Genomic DNA, 18,156 nt, shown 5'->3' on the forward strand with positions numbered 1-18,156 from the left:
CATTTGTGTCACAGGTCCCTCTGACATCTGCCAGATTAACTTTTCAGTCTCCTTCAGATAGTAAGAGTCCTGTCCACGTATCCACTTTAAAACTCTCGACTTCATATTTGACTCAGTCTCCCCCTGCTGTCCCAGCACCAGTTGGGGTTGGGGCGTAGGGAGTGGGATGGGATGCACAGGGTAAGGTCTGTTCTCTCACGCCTCCCTTCCATCCTCTCACTGAGCACTCCTCAGATGAGCTGCCCAGGCCTTGCCCTTGCTGGAGACTTACTGCTTAGCACCATCACTTTGCCAGTCTACCCCCCTCCCCAAAAGCAACTTTCCCATGTCCTAGTTCATAGAGATTAGCTTTGCCTTTCCCTCTCCCCCGTGGGACTCTCCTAAGAACCAGACAAACCTTTAAACTTGATTCTCAACATAAGTACTGTCTGAAATTACCCCTCCACCAAGTTGATAAACTGAGGCTGGAAAAATTCCAGTTAGGTCTTCCCACCACGTGCTTCTAACACTTCAGCCTCATATCCACCATTCCCCAAACTCTTACTTCCTAGATTTTCACTTCTATATTATTGCACATGTTCTTCCCAATCCTTGGCATCTCCACCAACGCAAGTTCTCCTGTGAATCCTCCCGAGGTGCCCATGATACTTTGCAAGTTTATCTCCAACTAACTAGTTAGTAAGGTACCAACCTTCCCTAGTGGTTCAGTGGTAAAGAATCTGCCTGCCAATACAGAAGATACAGGTTTGATCCCTGGTCTGAGAAGATCCTCTGGAAGAGGAAATGGTAACCCACTCCAGTATTGCCTGGAGAACCCCATGGACAGGAGCCTGGTGTGCCACAGTCCATGGGGTCACAAAGAGTTGGATACAACTTAGTGATTGAACAACAACAAAAAGGTATCAAGGAGCATCTCAATTTCCCTAGGACCTATGCAGGCCAGGCAATACATCAGCTTTTCACTGACCCTTTGGAAGTATTAAAGTGACTTCTCAAAAGACATATAAACACATATATAACAACTGTAAACATTTTACCATAAGTATACAGTGTAGCACTGAAGAGCATAAAGAAACTTTTATAAAGCCTCTAGGGACAGTTTGTGAAATTTTTATTTAAAAAAAAAATTAGTATTTATTATACATATTGACATCTTAAAACACCACCCAATTTAGTAAAAACAGGGCATTCAATGGAACACAAGCAGCAAAAGCTACTTATTAACTACCAATCATTTTTAAAAGGTCATACTTATATACAAATAAACACTAAGGAGAAAAACAGACAATGGAAGTTAGTAAGAAACAATTATAAATAAGGCCTCCCCAGTGGCTCAGCACTAAAGAATCCACCTGTAATTCAGGAGACACTGGAGACTCAGGCTTGATCCCTGGGTCGAGATCCCCTGGAGGAGGAAATGGCAACCCACTCCAGTGATTCCTGCCTGGAAACTCCTATGGGCAGAAGACCCTGGTGGGCTACAATCCATGGGGTCACAGACACAACTAAGCACATAACATAATTAAAATAATACCAGTTTTAAACAGGAATCCAAGTTTCACTATATAAAGATCTTCACTCAAAGCAGACAAAATGCACTGCACAGTCATCTCAAATTTGGAAGACAGCAAGTTAACAGATGTTCTCAGTTGAGGTCTATCCAACTTCAGGAACACTTCTAGATGAAGGCTTCAGTTACTAGTGTACATTTTATAAGGATTGGTCCAGTTGCGTTTTCTCAACTTTTAATTCCTCCTCTTCATTTACAGTACTGGCAGCACCATCATTATGGGGACTGTCCAGAAGGTCTATGTTAAACCCACTCGAGTCTTCCTCCTTTTGCTCCTCACCTGTGCTACCCTCTTCAGGTGTCTGTGTGCTGGGTGTGTTCACTAACAAGTCTGCAAGAGAAACCATTATTACTCATCACAAGCACCGGATCCAATCTTACCTAGTACAAACTTCTTCACGAGTCTAGATCAATAAAAATGAAACCTATGATCACTTTAATGTTAACCATGATCCCTTTCTTCCAAATAAAGCCATTTCTATACATGTATTATTATAAAATCTATTAAAAAAGCAAGTCGAACTCAAACTTTTGAATCATAGCCAAATGCAACTGTTCCCATTCAAAAATCACAATTACTAGATAGGTTTTTTTAAAGTCAAATGTTCTTATGAGATATATAAATGATCTATAGTAAAAAATATTTAAGATACTCATTTCTACTCAGAAAATTTTAAAGTCATATATTATATATATTATAATAAGTTATATTATTATATATTATATAATAATTATTATATTATTATAATAGAATATGTGCCTTAAAATACTTATCGCCAAGTAAACTTTGATAATGACAGCAAGGAAGAACTGCCACCAACAACAGTTCTATCTTCATGTAATTTTTCACAAAGTAGTACAAAACATCCATTTGTTAGGTTAAAAATTAAATTCATTCTAACTGGAAAAAAACTGATAATTCCACTGAATAATTTTCACTTGACAATTTCATTATTTTGGGTGAAACTTGTTTTATAACATGGTATCTTCACTACTATAATTCTTATTTTCCCACTTCAAAAGGAAAAACTGGATTGGAAACTGAGAAAGATAAATGTGATTATGTGTGCTTCATTCAAAAGCAATTTGCCATTATTTTTTAAATACAGCTTTCCAAATTTGATTATCCAGTTCCCAAACCCACAGTCTGTTTTAAATCAGCAAATTTTAAGGCAGTTTTAAAAGAGATAAGGGAATCAACAAGAAAGCAAATATGTCAGTTCACAACAGAAGCGACACAATGCAATAAAAAGCATTTTGGGACCTATTCATGTCACAGCAAATGGCTCTGAAGTCCTCAATGGGTGCAGAGTATTTTATATGTTTAGGAAATAACAAAGCAATTAATGTTTTAATTATGATCATTAAGATAAAATTATATGTCACATGCTTTAAGGAGTCAGGGAAGAATATGTTTCTAAAAGATCCAGAATTAATTTGAAATGATTATTAGAATAATTTTTGAACAGATGCTCAGCTACCCAGAAAACTGTATCTTGAACTTGTATTCTTTGTGGATTCTAACTAGGTCTCTCGCTCACTCTCTCTCTTGAATATACATAAATTTAATATACTATACCATATTTTTCTATTCTTCGAGGTATTTTATTTGGAGGAATAGTAAAGAAGTTAAAATTTCTAACATGCCCTTGATATATGAATGGTAGCACATAAAATGCAGCATAAAATTTACCATTTCCTAGGGACTGGCTGTTACTCAGTAGCTTTGCCTGTCTTCTTTCCAAGGCCAGTTGTTTATTTCTCTCAATTCTTTGTTGTTCTTCTTCTGTTAGGCTTCTACTTGACTCAGAAGCAAACTCTACACTTCCGTATGAGTTTGTCAGAAAGGGATCTAATTCGGTAGCAGTTACATCATGTCCATTATTTTTCTCTACTTCATCTGCAGTAGAAAAGTAAAAGTGTATTTGTAGTGTTAAACTAGTTAGAAAAAAGAGTTTCTGCAGTTATTGACTGAAAACCAGTTTAAAGAAACAAGGTACCAGACGTGAAGAAACAATTTGTGAGGTATGAGAATGTCAGATGCTTGACATGCTTGACATACTCAAAACGAGTAGAACGAATATTTAAAGAGTTATTTTAAGTCAAAGGGAATATTAGTTTAAAAATATGCATTAACAGAGAGCAAAAGTTCATAGTTGCTAATAAAAGAACTTAAAGAATCCAACGCATATCCTTGTTTTACATTAAAAACATTTTACTACCTTGCTACATTGTTTGTATGATACACAGTAATTATTTTATATAGGCTCTTTTTATATAGGGTAAAACCGAGACACAAAGTGAAAAAGGAAAAAGAAATTTAGAGATCTGTGGACATATTTCCAAGCTAATTTTTTTTTTAAATTCAGTGCTCTCTACATAATTCAGTTCAGTTCAGTTCAGTCGCTCAGTCGTGTCCGACTCTCCGCGACCCCATGAATCACAGCACACCAGGCCTCCCTGTCCATCACCAACTCCCGGAGTTCACTCAAACTCATGTCCACAGAGTCCGTGATGCCATCCAGCCATCTCATTCTCCGTCGTCCCCTTCTCCTCCCACCCCCAACCTTTCCTAGCATCAGAGTCTTTTCCAGTCAGTCAACTCGTCGCGTGAGGTGGCCAAAGTATTGCAGTTTCAGCTTTAGCATCAGTCCTTCCAATGAACACCCAGGATTGATCTCCTTTAGAATGGACTGGTTGGATCTCCTTGCAGTACAAGGGACTCTCAAGAGTCTTCTCTAGCACCACAGTTCAAAAGCACCAATTCTTCGGCGATCAGCTTTCTTCACAGTCCAACTCTCACATCCATACATGACCACGGGAAAAACCATAGCCTTGACTAGACGGACCTTGGTTGGCAAAGTAATGTCTCTGCTTTTTAATATACTATCAAGGTTGGTCATAACTTTCCTTCCAAGGAGTAAGCGTCTTTTAATTTCATGGCTGCAATCAGCATCCGCAGTGATTTTGGAGCCCAAAAAAATAAAGTCTGACACTGTTTCCACTGTTTTCCCATCTATTTCTCATGAAGTGATGGGACCAGATGCCATGATCTTTGTTTTCTGAATGTTGAGCTTTCTACATAATTAGTCTTAATAAATTCTTAAAGTCCTGTTCATCAGTTATCTCAAAGTACGATGTTCCTAAAATGATCCACAGGGGTATGAAAAGTAAATACTAAATTTTCCCTTTATACTTCATTTAAGAATTAAGAAAAATTTATATTTCTTCTAACTTACATTTAGAAGAAGAACTGGCAGTGACAACCTATCACTTATCCTAAGCTGCCTATATTGTCACCTTGCTTATTTAACTTATATGCAGAGTACATCATGAGGAACGCTGGGCTGGAAGAAGCACAAGCTGGAATCAAGATTGCCGGGAGAAATATCAATAACCTCAGATATGCAGATGACACTACCCTTATGGCAGAAAGTGAAGAGGAACTCAAAAGCCTCTTGATGAAAGTGAAAGAGGAGAGTGAAAAGGTTGGCTTGAAGCTCAACATTCAGAAAACAAAGATCATGGCATCTGGTCCCATCACTTCATGGGAAATAGATGGAAAAACAGTGGAAACAGTGTCAGACTTTGTTTTTTTGGGCTCCAAAATCACTGCAGATGCTGATTGCAGCCATGAAATTAAAAGACGCTTGCTCCTTGGAAGGAAAGTTATGACCAACCTTGATAGTATATTAAAAAGCAGAGACATTACTTTGCCAACCAAGGTCCATCTAGTCAAGGCAATGGTTTTTCCCGTGGTCATGTATGGATGTGAGAGTTGGACTGTGAAGAAGGCTGACCGCCGAAGAATCGATGCTTTTGAACTGTGGTGTTGGAGAAGACTCTTGAGAGTCCCTTATACTGCAAGGAGATCCAACCAGTCCATTCTAGAGGAGATCAATCCTGGATGTTCATTGGAGGGACTGATGCTAAAGCTGAAACTGCAATATTTTGGCCACCTCATGCGACGAGTTGACTCACTGGAAAAGACTCTGATGCTGGGAAAGGTTGGGGGCGGGAGGAGAAGGGGACGACGGAGAATGAGATGGCTGGATGGCATCACCGACTCTGTGGACATGAGTTTGAGTGAACTCCTGGAGTTGGTGATGGACAGGGAGGCCTGGCGTGCTGTGATTCATGGGGTCGCGGAGAGTCGGACACGACTGAGCGACTGAACTGAACTGAACTGAACCTTCAAGGCAGGGTGGAGTTGAGTCCTCATTTTTTAAATTCAGCATATTATGACATATAAGCTGATATTCTGATGACCCAGTTAAGCAAACTGACATACTATGTATTTTAACCAAAACAACCCTAACAAAATGCACAAGTGGTAACTTTAAAAGATTTTTGCAAAATAACAGAACATCTGTAGGTAGAAGATAACAGAAGGATAAGCAAGAACTAAGAAGATGGCAAAGCTGACCACCTTCTTTTGTATCATTCACATTGTCATCAGATCTGACAAGTGGGGAAAAAAAATTCACATCACCATTTGAAATATGAATTTACATTTACTCTCCTTTCCTGGGGTGTGTGTGTGTGTATTGTACAGTGTTGTTGTTATTTAGTCACTATGTCTAACTCTTTTGTGACCCCATGGACCATAGCTCACCAGGTTCCTCTGTCCACGGGATTTCCCAGGAAAGAAGAGTGGTGTGGGTTGCCATTTCCTTCTCCAGGGGAGCTTCCCAACCCATGTCTCCTGCATTGGCAGGCAGATTCTTTACCACTGAGCCACCAAGGAAGCCCATTAGCACATAGTATGAAGCTCAAAAAGTTCAATGAATAAGCTAACTAACCCAGCAGGATATGCTGTGGGATTCAGAGTCTAATAATTAATTCCTTTCACATATCAAATCCCATGCCAACATTTCACACCATACCTTACCAAATAATTAAACCTTGGATTATTTAAATCACAATCTTTTACACCTTTAAAAGCAGTTTATAAATAACTCTCGGGGGTTCTATATGGAGCCCATATTTTCTACTACATCTATTAAATATTTTAAAAACAAAAAGTAAACATGTATGGAGCCATCGCACAGAAAATCTGATAACTATACAGACCCTGTCGGCAGGAACCATATGTTTTGATGTATGTGACTGCCTATGGTTGCACTGTACAACTAACAAATGCAATCAATACCAGGAACAGTCACACAGGTCTAATTAAAGTCATATATACAAGATCTGTACTCTTGTGTGAAATGTGAAGTATTTCAACATCAAATTATTCTCCTGATTTCCCAGAACCACTTTTTAAAATGGGCATGTCTATGAATACTGTATCTTTTCATATATTTTTATTAACAAGCACTATAAGAGATCAATGGGTCATGACCAACAGTTCACAAAAACTCATGCTCTTTGCGAACATGTAAAGATATTTTTACATCTCTTAATAGCATACCACTGTGTATTCTAGATGTACCAAGGCATTTTAATTCATTCCTATTTACCATACTGTAAGTATATACTCAAAATAGACTAAGAACTCAGTCTATGAGTCACTGCCAACCCCATCTAGATCCATTTGTAAGAGCAAACTTATTATCAAGTAGATAAACCCATATTCTTACCATTATTGATAACAAAATCTTCATGTAAAATAGGGAGATCAAGTCGAATTCGTTTTAAACAGGTCTGAAAATAAAAGACATTTTTACATTTTCACTTCGATTTGGGAGAAAGGGGTCACTGATTTTATTCTTAGTTTCAAAAAAAGTTGTTCAAATTACTACTATTAACTCTCCTCCTCTCTACTAAGACTGCAAAATGAAGACCCCAAAGAGCTACTTAACCTCAACTAAATATATCCTTATACAATTTAGCATTGTGAATGATATTCATAATAATCTCAACACCTACCTGAACTTCCTTTTTATTTCCCAGATATTCAACTCTGTCAATAAAATCTTCAAATTGTAGTTTAGGGAATAGCCTATGGGCCCAGTGCTCCATGTGTCTGATTAGTGTCTTCAAGTCCTCAGCCTGGCACATAAAAATAAAAATGCTAAACAGAAGATTCATTCTCACAAGTGACCTTGTCAGCAGATTTCAGAACTGAACGGTAGTACCAAAGTCACTGGTGTCCTTCTATATCTATAAGGTTAATAAACTTTTAGAAAAAACTTTAAAGAAAAGTATGTATTAAGGGCTTAGAGGATTGCAGTAGGTTTAAAACCTTCAGTAGGCTTTAAAAATCAGAGGGAAAAAGAAACCTAGTATGAAAACTTAATAAATGTTAAAAGATAATCACGTGTCTTTTCAGGACCGTAAAGTAATACTTGAAAATAAATTTAATAAAATATGACAAGGTTATCTTTTAGAAATAACTATACAAATTGACAGGACCCTAAAAATCATATACAGAGAAGAAAGCACTGAGAATCAGCTCTGTGAAAATATACTCAGAAATTCCAAGGGCAAAGTACTGAAGACTAGCAAGAAAAGTGCAAACATTCTCAGATCACAGTACCTCTCTACAGTTGAAATTTCAATTTAACATTAAAAAAAAAAAAATTTTAATGAAAAACAAAATAAACCAGAGTAATAAATGAAAAAAGTTCCAAACTCCTGATTTTACTAAAAAAATTTTTTTTCTTACAGAATTTTAAAATAGGAGTGGTTTAAAAGCTCTGGATCAGACTGCATAGATTCAAAACATACCTAAATACAGTGTAAAGTCCCAAATCATACCTGGAAAAAAGGCATCAGTGATGCAACTTTGTGAGAAACTAGTAAGAATTTTAATAGTAAGACTAGACAAACTCAGAGCCCACCCTGGGTGAGCCCACCCTCACCCCAGTGAAGGAATACAAAATATTTATTCTTCATATAAGTTTATTTATCTTAACAAAGTACTTATGAAAATGATGAAGATGTCACAAATTCAAAGCACCAGTTTATCATTACTACCTGAAAATTTCGATAAGAGCAATGAATTAACTGAGCTGGGCATGGCTTTAAAATATCTTGTCTTAGGTTTAAAGTGGCAAAATAGAACACAGGCTTATATTCTTCCTTACTGTCCACCGAAACTAAGAAATTGTAATACAGGTTTTTCAGCCTCCTAGGTTTACAATTTGGGGATTAATTTTTACTTTTGTACCTCCCAATCACCTCTAAGTATTATATGTTGTTCATCCTCCTGCTATTATTAATATCCTATCTAGAATATTTCCCTTTGTTCCCCTGGGAGTGAAATAGCCTCTGAATTACTGTCTGCCTCCGTTCACCTCCCTCTTTCCAACTCTCCTGAACAGCACACCAAAATCATGCTCATGTTCTATTAATGTTCCTCTAGCTGGTTCATGCGGAGAAGGCAATGGCAAACCACTCCAGTACTCTTGCCTAGAAAATCCCATGGACGGAGGAGCCTGGTAGGCTGCAGTCCGTGGGGTCACTACGAGTCAGACATGACCGAGTGACTTCACTTTCACTTTTCACTTTCACACACTGGAGAAGGAAACGGCAACCCACTCCAGTGTTCTTGCCTGGAGAATCCCAGGGACGGGGGAGCCTGGTGGGCTGCCGTCTATGGGGTCACACAGAGTCAGACACGACTGAAGTGACTCAGCAGCAGCAGCAGCTGGTCCATGAGAAAAAAGTCAAGGGTCCGCTCTTAACCACTGGCAGTGGAAGCTTAAAACTAAACCTCAGCTTCCTTCACTATATAATGGGACCAACACCTACCCCAGAGGTTGATAATTTAAGAACATATTTGAAAATCCTTCACAAATTATTACAAAGCTCTACAAAGATATCATCTGCAAAAAAAATTACATCTACATTCTACATGACGCAAAGGAAACGTTTAAATGTTCACTTGTGCAGAGACTGACGGTTCCTAAATGTCTTCAATGTCCTTTCCACACATCACAGTTTCTACAGAGATATGATGATGAACGACAGTACCTGTGAAACAGTCTAAGAATCCTGAGAACATGAAAATGGGCACACAGTCTCACCAACATTTTAAGAAACAAAGATCTAAAATGCAAACCAGACATTTCTTACCTCATGACCTTTACCTTTGAATTTTGCCTTTTCAAACACATGCCTTAATGCTGGGAGCCCTCTCTCTGAAATTAATCTGTGAATAGAAGTATTTTTAAATTTCAAGTTTTCTAAAGCCATCAAGGCCAAAGCAAAACCATAAGAAAAAAATGTTATCTGTTAAACTGAAAAAAAAATGCCTTTAGAAATATCTGATCCCAAAATCATCCCAACCAAAAGCTTGTAACATAAGAGGGAAAAGGTGATGGAAAGAAAAGTGGAAACGTTTAAGGAAACAGTAAACATACCTCTCGGCATTCAGCTTGGGTATATTCCTTTTCACTGTTCTCTTCGGAGGCACAGGAACAGGCGCTCCTCTCCCTGACTCTGGTGAAATATACCAAGACTTAATGTTACTTATTTAAGCCTCATTTATAAAATGTGTCATTTTCTAAGCTGATAGAGGGATAGCTGAACATGGACACCACTTTGGTGTCATGGACCTTCTTCAGATTTAGCGCCTTCACCATCTTCTCTCTCTGGAGAGACTGGAGGTGGGAACGGAGGAAAAGTTTCATCTTCTATATTCTCATAATCTGGTAGGTCAATCAAGCCATTCTCCTGTGGTGCTAGCATCTTTTCCTCTAGGGAAAAAAAAGTTAAATGTTTGTTCATCCAAGCAGTTTTTCTATTACACAGTGAAGTTCCACTTGCAGCAAAATGCACATTTTTCAGTCAGTTAAACCATATTTCAAACTCACACATGAAACAAAGTGGAGAATATAACAGTTACAGAAAAAAGAACCTAAGTTAGAAACTGGAAGAACTGAGTTCTAATGGACACAGTCTACCACTAAATAACCATACAGGATTGAGCAAAACATTTTACCTTAACTAACTGTTGAGTTTCCCATTATAAAATGATTTTAACTTTTCAGAGGGTTTCAAACTGTGGCCCAAATGGGGTGAAACAGGCACGGTACAAGAATCTCACCTCCACTCCAACCAGAGCTTTTTAGAATTATTTCTGGGAATTCCTGGGTGGTCCAGTGGTTAGGGCTCTGTGCTCTCACTGCCAGGGGCCTGGATTCAATCCCTGCTCTGGGAACTAAGATCCCATAAGCTGTGCTGCTGCTGCTGCTGCTAAGTCACTTCAGTCGTGTCCGACTCTGTGTGACCCCATAGACGGAAGCCCACCAGGCTCCCCCGTCCCTGGGATTCTCCAGGCAAGAACACTGGAGTGGGCTGCCATTTCCTTCTCCAATGTGTGAAAGTGAAAAGTGAAAGTGAAGTCGCTCAGTCGTGTCCGACCCTTAGCGACCCCACGGACTGCAGCCCACCAGGCTCCTCCATCCATGGGATTTTCTAGGCAACAGTACTGGAGTGGCTTGCCATTGCCTTCTCCAATAAGCTGTGCAGTGGGGTCAAAAACGGAAAAAATTAAAATACTGTTTACATATTGGCTTTCTAGTAAAGTTTCCTTTGAAATGGAAATAATTTCTTGTTGGTAACTTGAAAGAATGCTTTTCATACCATCTCACTTGACCTCTAAGAAACATCTGACACTTTTGATCAGTTCCTTTAGCTGGAACAGTATTTTTGTTGACTTCTGAAACACAGTACTCAGCTGGTTTTCCTCCCTTCCTGGACATGCCTCCTAAACTTCTGCAGATTCCTCTTCCTCTAGCCTGGTTAATAAGTATCCAAGATTTCATCCTCGCCCTCTTCACTCAGTTATGCACAGGACTCTAATTTGGAGATGACTCGCCAACTTTTTATTTCTACACAACCTTCAAATCTGAGCTCTAAATCCCTAGTTCTCATTCTACAGCTCTAAAATTTTTCAAAGGCATCTATAACTTACCATGTATAAAACCAAACTTCTAAATTTTCCTCATTCAGTAAATGACACCAATCCAGCTACACAAGTCAGAAACCTGCAAGTCACCCTTAATACTTCATTCCCCTATCCTACTTGCCCTGTCCATTTACTTCCAGATTATTCCTTGAGCCTGCCATTTCTATTTCCACAACTACTTCCTAATTATTGGATTATTCCATTACTCCTATCCATTTTGCCCTTTCACTGCATTCTTCGTATTACAGCTTAAGTTGGAAATGCCAAGCGAATCACATCACTTACCAGGCTTAAACACTTCAATGACTTTCTGCTGCTCTTAGGATAATGCCAAAACTCTAAGGCCCTGCAGGGTTTAGCACCTTCCTACTTCTCTACAGACTTCACACCACTCCCTATGCTTTGTCTAACCCTCAGGCCACTAGACCTTTACAAAGGTTCTTCTCTGACTCCTCATCCCTTTCAGATCTCAACTGTCAAATCAGAAAAATCTCCCCCAATTTTCCTAAATTAAATCCTCTATAAGCATTCAAAATGTCAAGTAGTAGTTTCATAGCACTTACCCAGACCCAATATTAGGTTCTATTTGTATCATTATTTGATAAATGTTTGTCTCCCATAGGAGATTGTAGCTCTAAAAGGGCAATGACAAAGTGGATCTCTGTTCTCCTCCACTGTATCCCCAAAGTGGATATACAGCTGGTGTTGGAGAAACAGTTCTTGATCTTAGCCCTCCCAACCTGTACTAGCAGAAAACCTGGGCAGCTCTACAGCCCCAAAGGAGAGCACACCTCCCAACGCCTACTTCAAATATGGCCAAGAGGGAAATGGACAGGAAAGGGACTCTTGGAGGGCAAGGCTGGAACCCTGGAGGAAGAGAACAAAGTGTTGGTCCCAGAGAGAACTGAAGTGACCAATTGATCTTTCTCATTTCACTGCCAGAACAAGTAGCTCAAGAATCCTCACTATCCAAATCCATGCTTCCTGAATTCAGATATTGAGAGTTACTTTTAGTGGGTTCAGGTCATGGGTGGTGTAATGCTTTATCCCAATCTATCAGATTCTTGAGTTCTGGATAATAAACATGAGAGTTCATGAAAGAAAGATATCTCAAAAAGTTATCTGAATCTGTTCAGTTCCTGAGTTTGGACAGGGAGAGTTCTGATGGCAATGATACTTGACACTTGAAATTTCCATCTAGCAGGATTAATAACTTCAATGGGTCACTAAAAAAACAAAAATAATAAAAAATAATTGTTGAATGGAGGAATGAAGAATTTCAAAATTTCCCCAAAACAGTAAAACTACTAGAGTCAGATGATTTCCAAAGTCTCTCCAATTCTAAATTTCCAAGACAACAAGGACATAAAAACAAAATAAAGTTATCAACCATAGTTTCAAAACTGGAAAGGTAGTTAAAGGTCATATTAAGTTTCTTTGGTTTTTAAGTAAAAATAGAAGATATATTTTTCATTTTCACCAAGAACATTATTGAACAACGTATTCACGTTCCACTACGTTCAGCCATTTTTAAGGGAAGTTTGTAATTCCATCTTCTCAAAACTTTTTATCTTTTTGAGGAAAGAACAGTTCCAGGTGCCTTTTACAGTCTTCCAAAGAATGGAGATCTTTTTTCCATCAAGACAATTTTGTACAGACTAAAATAAATGGAAACGTGAAGGTGCGACATCTGGTCGATGAATCAGAACTTCCCAGCCAAGCGGTAACAGTTTTTGCCTGATTATCAAAAAAATATATGATACCAGAAAAACAAACAACCCAATCAAAAAGTGGGCAAAAGACCTAAACAGACATTTCTCCAAAGAAGACATACAGATAGCGAATAAAAACATGAAAAGATGCTCAACACTGCTCATTATTAGAGAAATGAAAATCAAAACTACAATGAGATATCACCTCACACTGGTCAGAATGGCCATCATTAAAAAATCCACAAATGATAAACGCTGAGAGGGTGTGGAGAAAAGGGAACCCTCTTGCTCTACTGGTGGGAAAGTAAACTGATACAGCCATTATGGAAAATATGATTCCTCAAAAAACTGGGAATAGAACTGACACAGGGCCCAGCAACCCCACTATTTGGCATATACTCTGAGGAAATCAAAACTGAAAAAGGCACATGTAGCCCAAAGTCCTTTGCAGCACTATTTCCAAGAATTGGGACATGGAAGCAACCTAGATGTCCATCGACAGATGAATGGATAAAAGAAGCAGTGATACAAATATACAATGGAATATTAGCCATTAAAAGGGACACAATCTGAGTCAGTTCTAATGAAGTGGATGAATCTAGAGCCTATTATACACAGTGAAGTCAGAAACAGGAAAACAAATATAGTATATTAATGCATATATACAGAATCTAGAAAGATGGTAGTAATGTACCTATCTGCAGGGCAGCAATGGAGATGCAGACATAGAGAAAAAATGTATGGATGAGAATCGGGGCAAGGAGAGGGTGGGATGAATTGAGAGAGAAACATGGAAGCATATATACTACCATATGTAAAACAGATAACCAACAGGACTTTGTTTTATGACTCAGAGAACTCAAACTGGGGCTCTGCAACATCCTAGAGGGGTAGGAGGCAAGAGGCAGGCTCAAGAGGGAGGGAACATACGTATACCTATGGCTGATCATGCTGATGTATGGCAGAGGCCAACCCAATATTGTGAAGCAATTACCCTTCAATTAAAAATGAACTTAAATAAATATTTTTAAAAGAAAGAAATGAAACGTGGTCTTGCATCCTATTTTTTTTCTGTTGACTAATTCCAGACGCTGTTTGTTAAGTGCTTTCAGCTGGTCTAATATGGAAACTGGCAGATTTCATTTTCGTGAGCTCCAGAATCACTGTGGATGGTGACTGGAGGCATGAAATTGAAAGACGCTTGCTCCCTGGAAGAAAAACTATGACAAACCTCAGTTCAGTCAGTTCAGTTCAGTCGCTCAGTCGTGTCCGACTCTCCGCGTCCCCATGAATCACAGCACGCCAGGCCTCCCTGTCCATCACCAACTCCCGGAGTACACTCAAACTCACGTCCACAGAGTTGGTGATGCCATCCAGCCATCTCATTCTCCGTCGTCCCCTTCTCCTCCCGCCCCCAACCTTTCCCAGCATCAGAGTCTTTTCCAGTCAGTCAACTCGTCGCATGAGGTGGCCAAAGTATTGCAGTCTCAGCTTTAGCATCAGTCCCTCCAATGAACATCCAGGATTGATCTCCCCTAGAATGGACTGGTTGGATCTCCTTGCAGTATAAGGGACTCTCAAGAGTCTTCTCCAACACCACAGTTCAAAAGCATCGATTCTTCGGCGATCAGCCTTCTTCACAGTCCAACTCTCACATCCATACATGACCACGGGAAAAACCATTGCCTTGACTAGACGGACCTTGGTTGGCAAAGTAATGTCTCTGCTTTTTAATATACTATCCAGGTTGGTCATAACTTTCCTTCCAAGGAGCAAGCGTCTTTTAATTTCATGGCTGCAATCAGCATCTGCAGTGATTTTGGAGCCCCAAAAAATAAAGTCTGACACTGTTTCCACTGTTTTTCCATCTATTTCCCATGAAGTGATGGGACCAGATGCCATGATCTTTGTTTTCTGAATGTTGAGCTTCAAGCCAACCTTTTCACTCTCCTCTTTCACTTTCATCAAGAGGCTTTTGAGTTCCTCTTCACTTTCTGCCAAACCTAGACAGTATTAAAAAGCAGAGACATCACTTTGCCAACAAAGGTCCATATAGTCAAAGCTACGGTTTTTTTTCCAATAGTCATATATGGATGTGAGAGTTGGACCGTAAAGAAGGCTGAGCACCAAGAACTGATGCTTTTGAACTGCGGTGCTGGAGAAGATTCTTGAGAGTCCCTTGGACTGCAAGGAGGTCAAACCAGTCAATCCTAAAGGAATTTACCCTGAATATTCATTGGATGGACTGATGCTGAAACTAATAATTTGGCCATCTGATGCAAAGAGCCAATTCATTGGAAAAGACCCTGATGCTGGGAAAGATTGAGGGCAAGAGGAGAAGGGGCAACAAAGGATGAGATGGTTGGATGGCATCACTGACTCAATGGACATAAGTTTGCACAAACTTGGGGAGATACTGAAGGACAGGGAGGCCAGTAGTGCCGCAGTCCATGATGTCGCAAAGAGTAGGACAACACTTAGCTAATGAACAACAAATTGGGACCAGTATTTGTTGAAATCAATCCTTTGGTTTTCCAGAAAGAGCTTATAAGAGACGACTTCCTTCCAATCCCACCATACACACATCACCTTCTTTGGATGAAGACAGGCCTTTGGTGTGGTTGATGGTTCACTTCGCTTGCCCCAGGATCTCTTCCATTCCACATTACTGTAGTGTATCCATTTTTAATCGCCCATAACAAATTGTTTTAAAAATGGAGTTTTTGGTTACATTTAAGAATTGCATGCAAATAGAAGCTCAACATTCAGAAAACAAAGATCATGGCATCTGGTCCCATCACTTCATGGGAAATAGAAAAACAGTGGAAACAGTGTCAGACTTTATTTTTTGGGGCTCCAAAATCACTGCAGATGCTGATTGCAGCCATGAAATTAAAAGACGCTTACTCCTTGGAAGGAAAGTTATGACCAACCTTGATAGTATATTAAAAAGCAGAGACATTACTTTGCCAACAAAGGTCCGTCTAGTCAAGGCTTTGGTTTTTCCCGTGGTCATGTATGGATGTGAGAGTTGGACTGTGAAGAAAGCTGATCGCCAAAGAATTGATGCTTTTGAACTGTGGTGCTAGAGAAGACTCTTGAGAGTCCCTTGGACTGCATGGAGATCCAACCAGTCCATTCTAAAGGAGATCAATCCTGGGTGTTCATGGGAAGGACTGATGCTAAAGCTGAAACTGCAATACTTTGGCCACCTCATGTGACGAGTTGACTGACTGGAAAAGACTCTGATGCTAGGAAAGGTTGGGGGCGGGAGGAGAAGGGGACGACGGAGAATGAGATGGCTGGATGGCATCACCGACTCTGTGGACATGAGTTTGAGTGAACTCCGGGAGTTGGTGATGGACAGGGAGGCCTGGCGTGCTGTGATTCATGGGGTCACGGAGAGTCGGACACGACTGAGCGACTGAACGGAACTGATAAGGTCAAGAAGGTTTTTTCCACTTATGTAGAACCCAAAAATCAAAGCAATGAACATAACCAAGCTGGTGCAAATGATTTTCAACGCCTGACCTGGATATCCTGAGTATGACAGTTATCTCCCATGTAGTATAACGTTGATTATTCTGTGTCTCGATTCATTCACTGGTCTACCAGACCCTGCAGCATCATCCAGCGAGAAATCTCCAGCATGAAACTGTAAACCACTTTTAACACTTTTGTTCAGTCACAGCACCTTCTCCATACACTGTACAAATCTTTTTTGAGTTTCAGTTGCATTTTTACCTTTCGTAAAATAATAAAGCATAATATGCCAAAACTGCTTTTTTTCTTCCATCTTCAATATTAAAACAGCTACACAAAAATTCACCAATTTTGATGTGTTTTTTTTAACACATGCTATTATGCCAGTTGTCACAAAACAATCTAACAAATTTGTTTTCAATGAAGTTAAAGACAACTAAGTGCTATTAGAGCCATTATACAAAAAAAAAAAAACTTTTTGGCGAACCTAAAATAATCTAGTTTCATATCACCAAAAAGTATATTTAGCCCCATTCTGGTTAAGCCTCCTGAAAAGAAATGTGGTTCACATCTTTGAGGCCAAAAGGGAGCTATGAATGAGGTAACAAGACACAAACTATATTAAGTATAACTTAGTCAAGCCTGGAGTGGGACTTGTCAGTAAACTGGTAGTGAATATGACAAGCTTGCACAGTCTCATTTTAGACACTGATGAAGCGCTCTTCGCTTCCTCCTCTAGGCCTCAGAATCGCAGAGTGAAGGTAACAAAGAAATTTAATATACAAATTCATTCCCACAGTCTTAAGGTGTCCAACGTCCAACTTTTAAGTTATCAAAACAGAAGACCTTGCCGCCAGAAGTCCTACCAAACTGACTCCATGACCTTCTTTGCTACCCAGGCCTAAAACCACAAAACTTCCCATCCTATCCCTCTTCTCCAACCTCCCCTTTTCCGTGCTTCCTTGTCTATCCTCTCTTTCAACTGTATTCATTCAACATTCACAGGACGCCTCCTGAGCTTAGAAATCGCGGTACAAAAGCTGGAGATGCAAAAGATGTATCTGACATACGTTCCCTTCCGCCAAAAGGTTTGGTTTCGAGTGGCAGACCCGAACGTAAACGAAGTAAAAGCGGCAGCTCTGGTCCCCACCGACCTCCTCTCTGCACAGGTCGTGGCCGGTGAGGCCTCCCCTCCCTGCAATCCTGATCAGTCCACGCCCGTCTAAGTCACGTCCGCCTGCTTCCCGTCTCCCTCCTTGCGACTGCCCAGCATGCCCGCCCCGCCGCCTGACTACCTCGACCGTCTCTCCCCTCGGTAATCCCACTCGCCCCTCTGCTCGCTCTCACCTCGCTCGGGCCGCCGCCGCCAACAGCGCAGAGCTCCGCGCGGCGGAAAAACGGCGCTTCTCTCGAACTCTCGCGAGAGGACGCCTTGGCTTTCGGCGCCAAATCTGCGCACACCCTGGGCGGCGCCTACCAGACCCACCTCCCCCAGGTCCCGCCCACCCGTGTCTACCCAGCCTTTCCCA

The 18,156-nt window shown here is 40.1% G+C and overlaps 1 protein-coding gene and 1 non-coding gene across 6 annotated transcripts; both read right to left on the reverse strand.

Moving 5' to 3' along the window:
• Positions 1–1,094: 1,094 nt before the first annotated feature.
• On the reverse strand, positions 1,095–18,092 carry TIPIN (TIMELESS interacting protein). 5 transcript variants are annotated; one of them, XM_055435622.2, is made up of 8 exons: positions 17,975–18,092; positions 10,078–10,218; positions 9,883–9,961; positions 9,596–9,671; positions 7,445–7,567; positions 7,156–7,219; positions 3,264–3,470; positions 1,095–1,901 (listed from the first exon to the last, which is right to left on the reverse strand). In XM_055435622.2, exons 2-8 carry the CDS (start codon positions 10,208–10,210, stop codon positions 1,711–1,713), a joined length of 873 nt encoding a protein of 290 aa, XP_055291597.2. In that variant the 5' UTR covers positions 10,211–10,218; positions 17,975–18,092; the 3' UTR covers positions 1,095–1,710. The 5 variants fall into 5 exon arrangements, with proteins under 5 accessions (XP_055291597.2, XP_055291599.2, XP_088696049.1 ...); XM_055435624.2 differs by lacking the exon at positions 17,975–18,092 and adding an exon at positions 16,676–17,941; XM_088839923.1 differs by lacking the exon at positions 17,975–18,092 and adding an exon at positions 10,569–14,428.
• Positions 6,600–6,735, reverse strand: LOC129563641 (small Cajal body-specific RNA 14). Its single transcript, XR_008687384.2, has one exon.
• Positions 18,093–18,156: the final 64 nt, after the last annotated feature.

Source organism: Moschus berezovskii, chromosome 9, assembly GCF_049115385.1.
Source record: "Moschus berezovskii isolate FMDL1 chromosome 9, NW_MosBer_1.0, whole genome shotgun sequence".
In the NCBI taxonomy this organism is placed as follows: Eukaryota; Metazoa; Chordata; class Mammalia; order Artiodactyla; family Moschidae; genus Moschus; species Moschus berezovskii.

What these genes read in the sequence shown, in the direction of transcription:
- TIPIN (XM_055435621.2), bottom strand. Translation starts at nt 10,249, where the DNA reads ATGAACAAACATTTAACTTTTTTTTCCCTAGAGGAAAAGATGCTAGCA. An exon ending in CCCAAGCTGAATGCCGAGAG is followed by an intron (nt 9,672 to 9,882) that starts GTATGTTTACTG and finishes TTCTATTCACAG; the next exon opens with ATTAATTTCAGAGAGAGGGC. An exon ending in AGATTTTGTTATCAATAATG is followed by an intron (nt 3,471 to 7,155) that starts GTAAGAATATGG and finishes TTTCTACTGCAG; the next exon opens with ATGAAGTAGAGAAAAATAAT.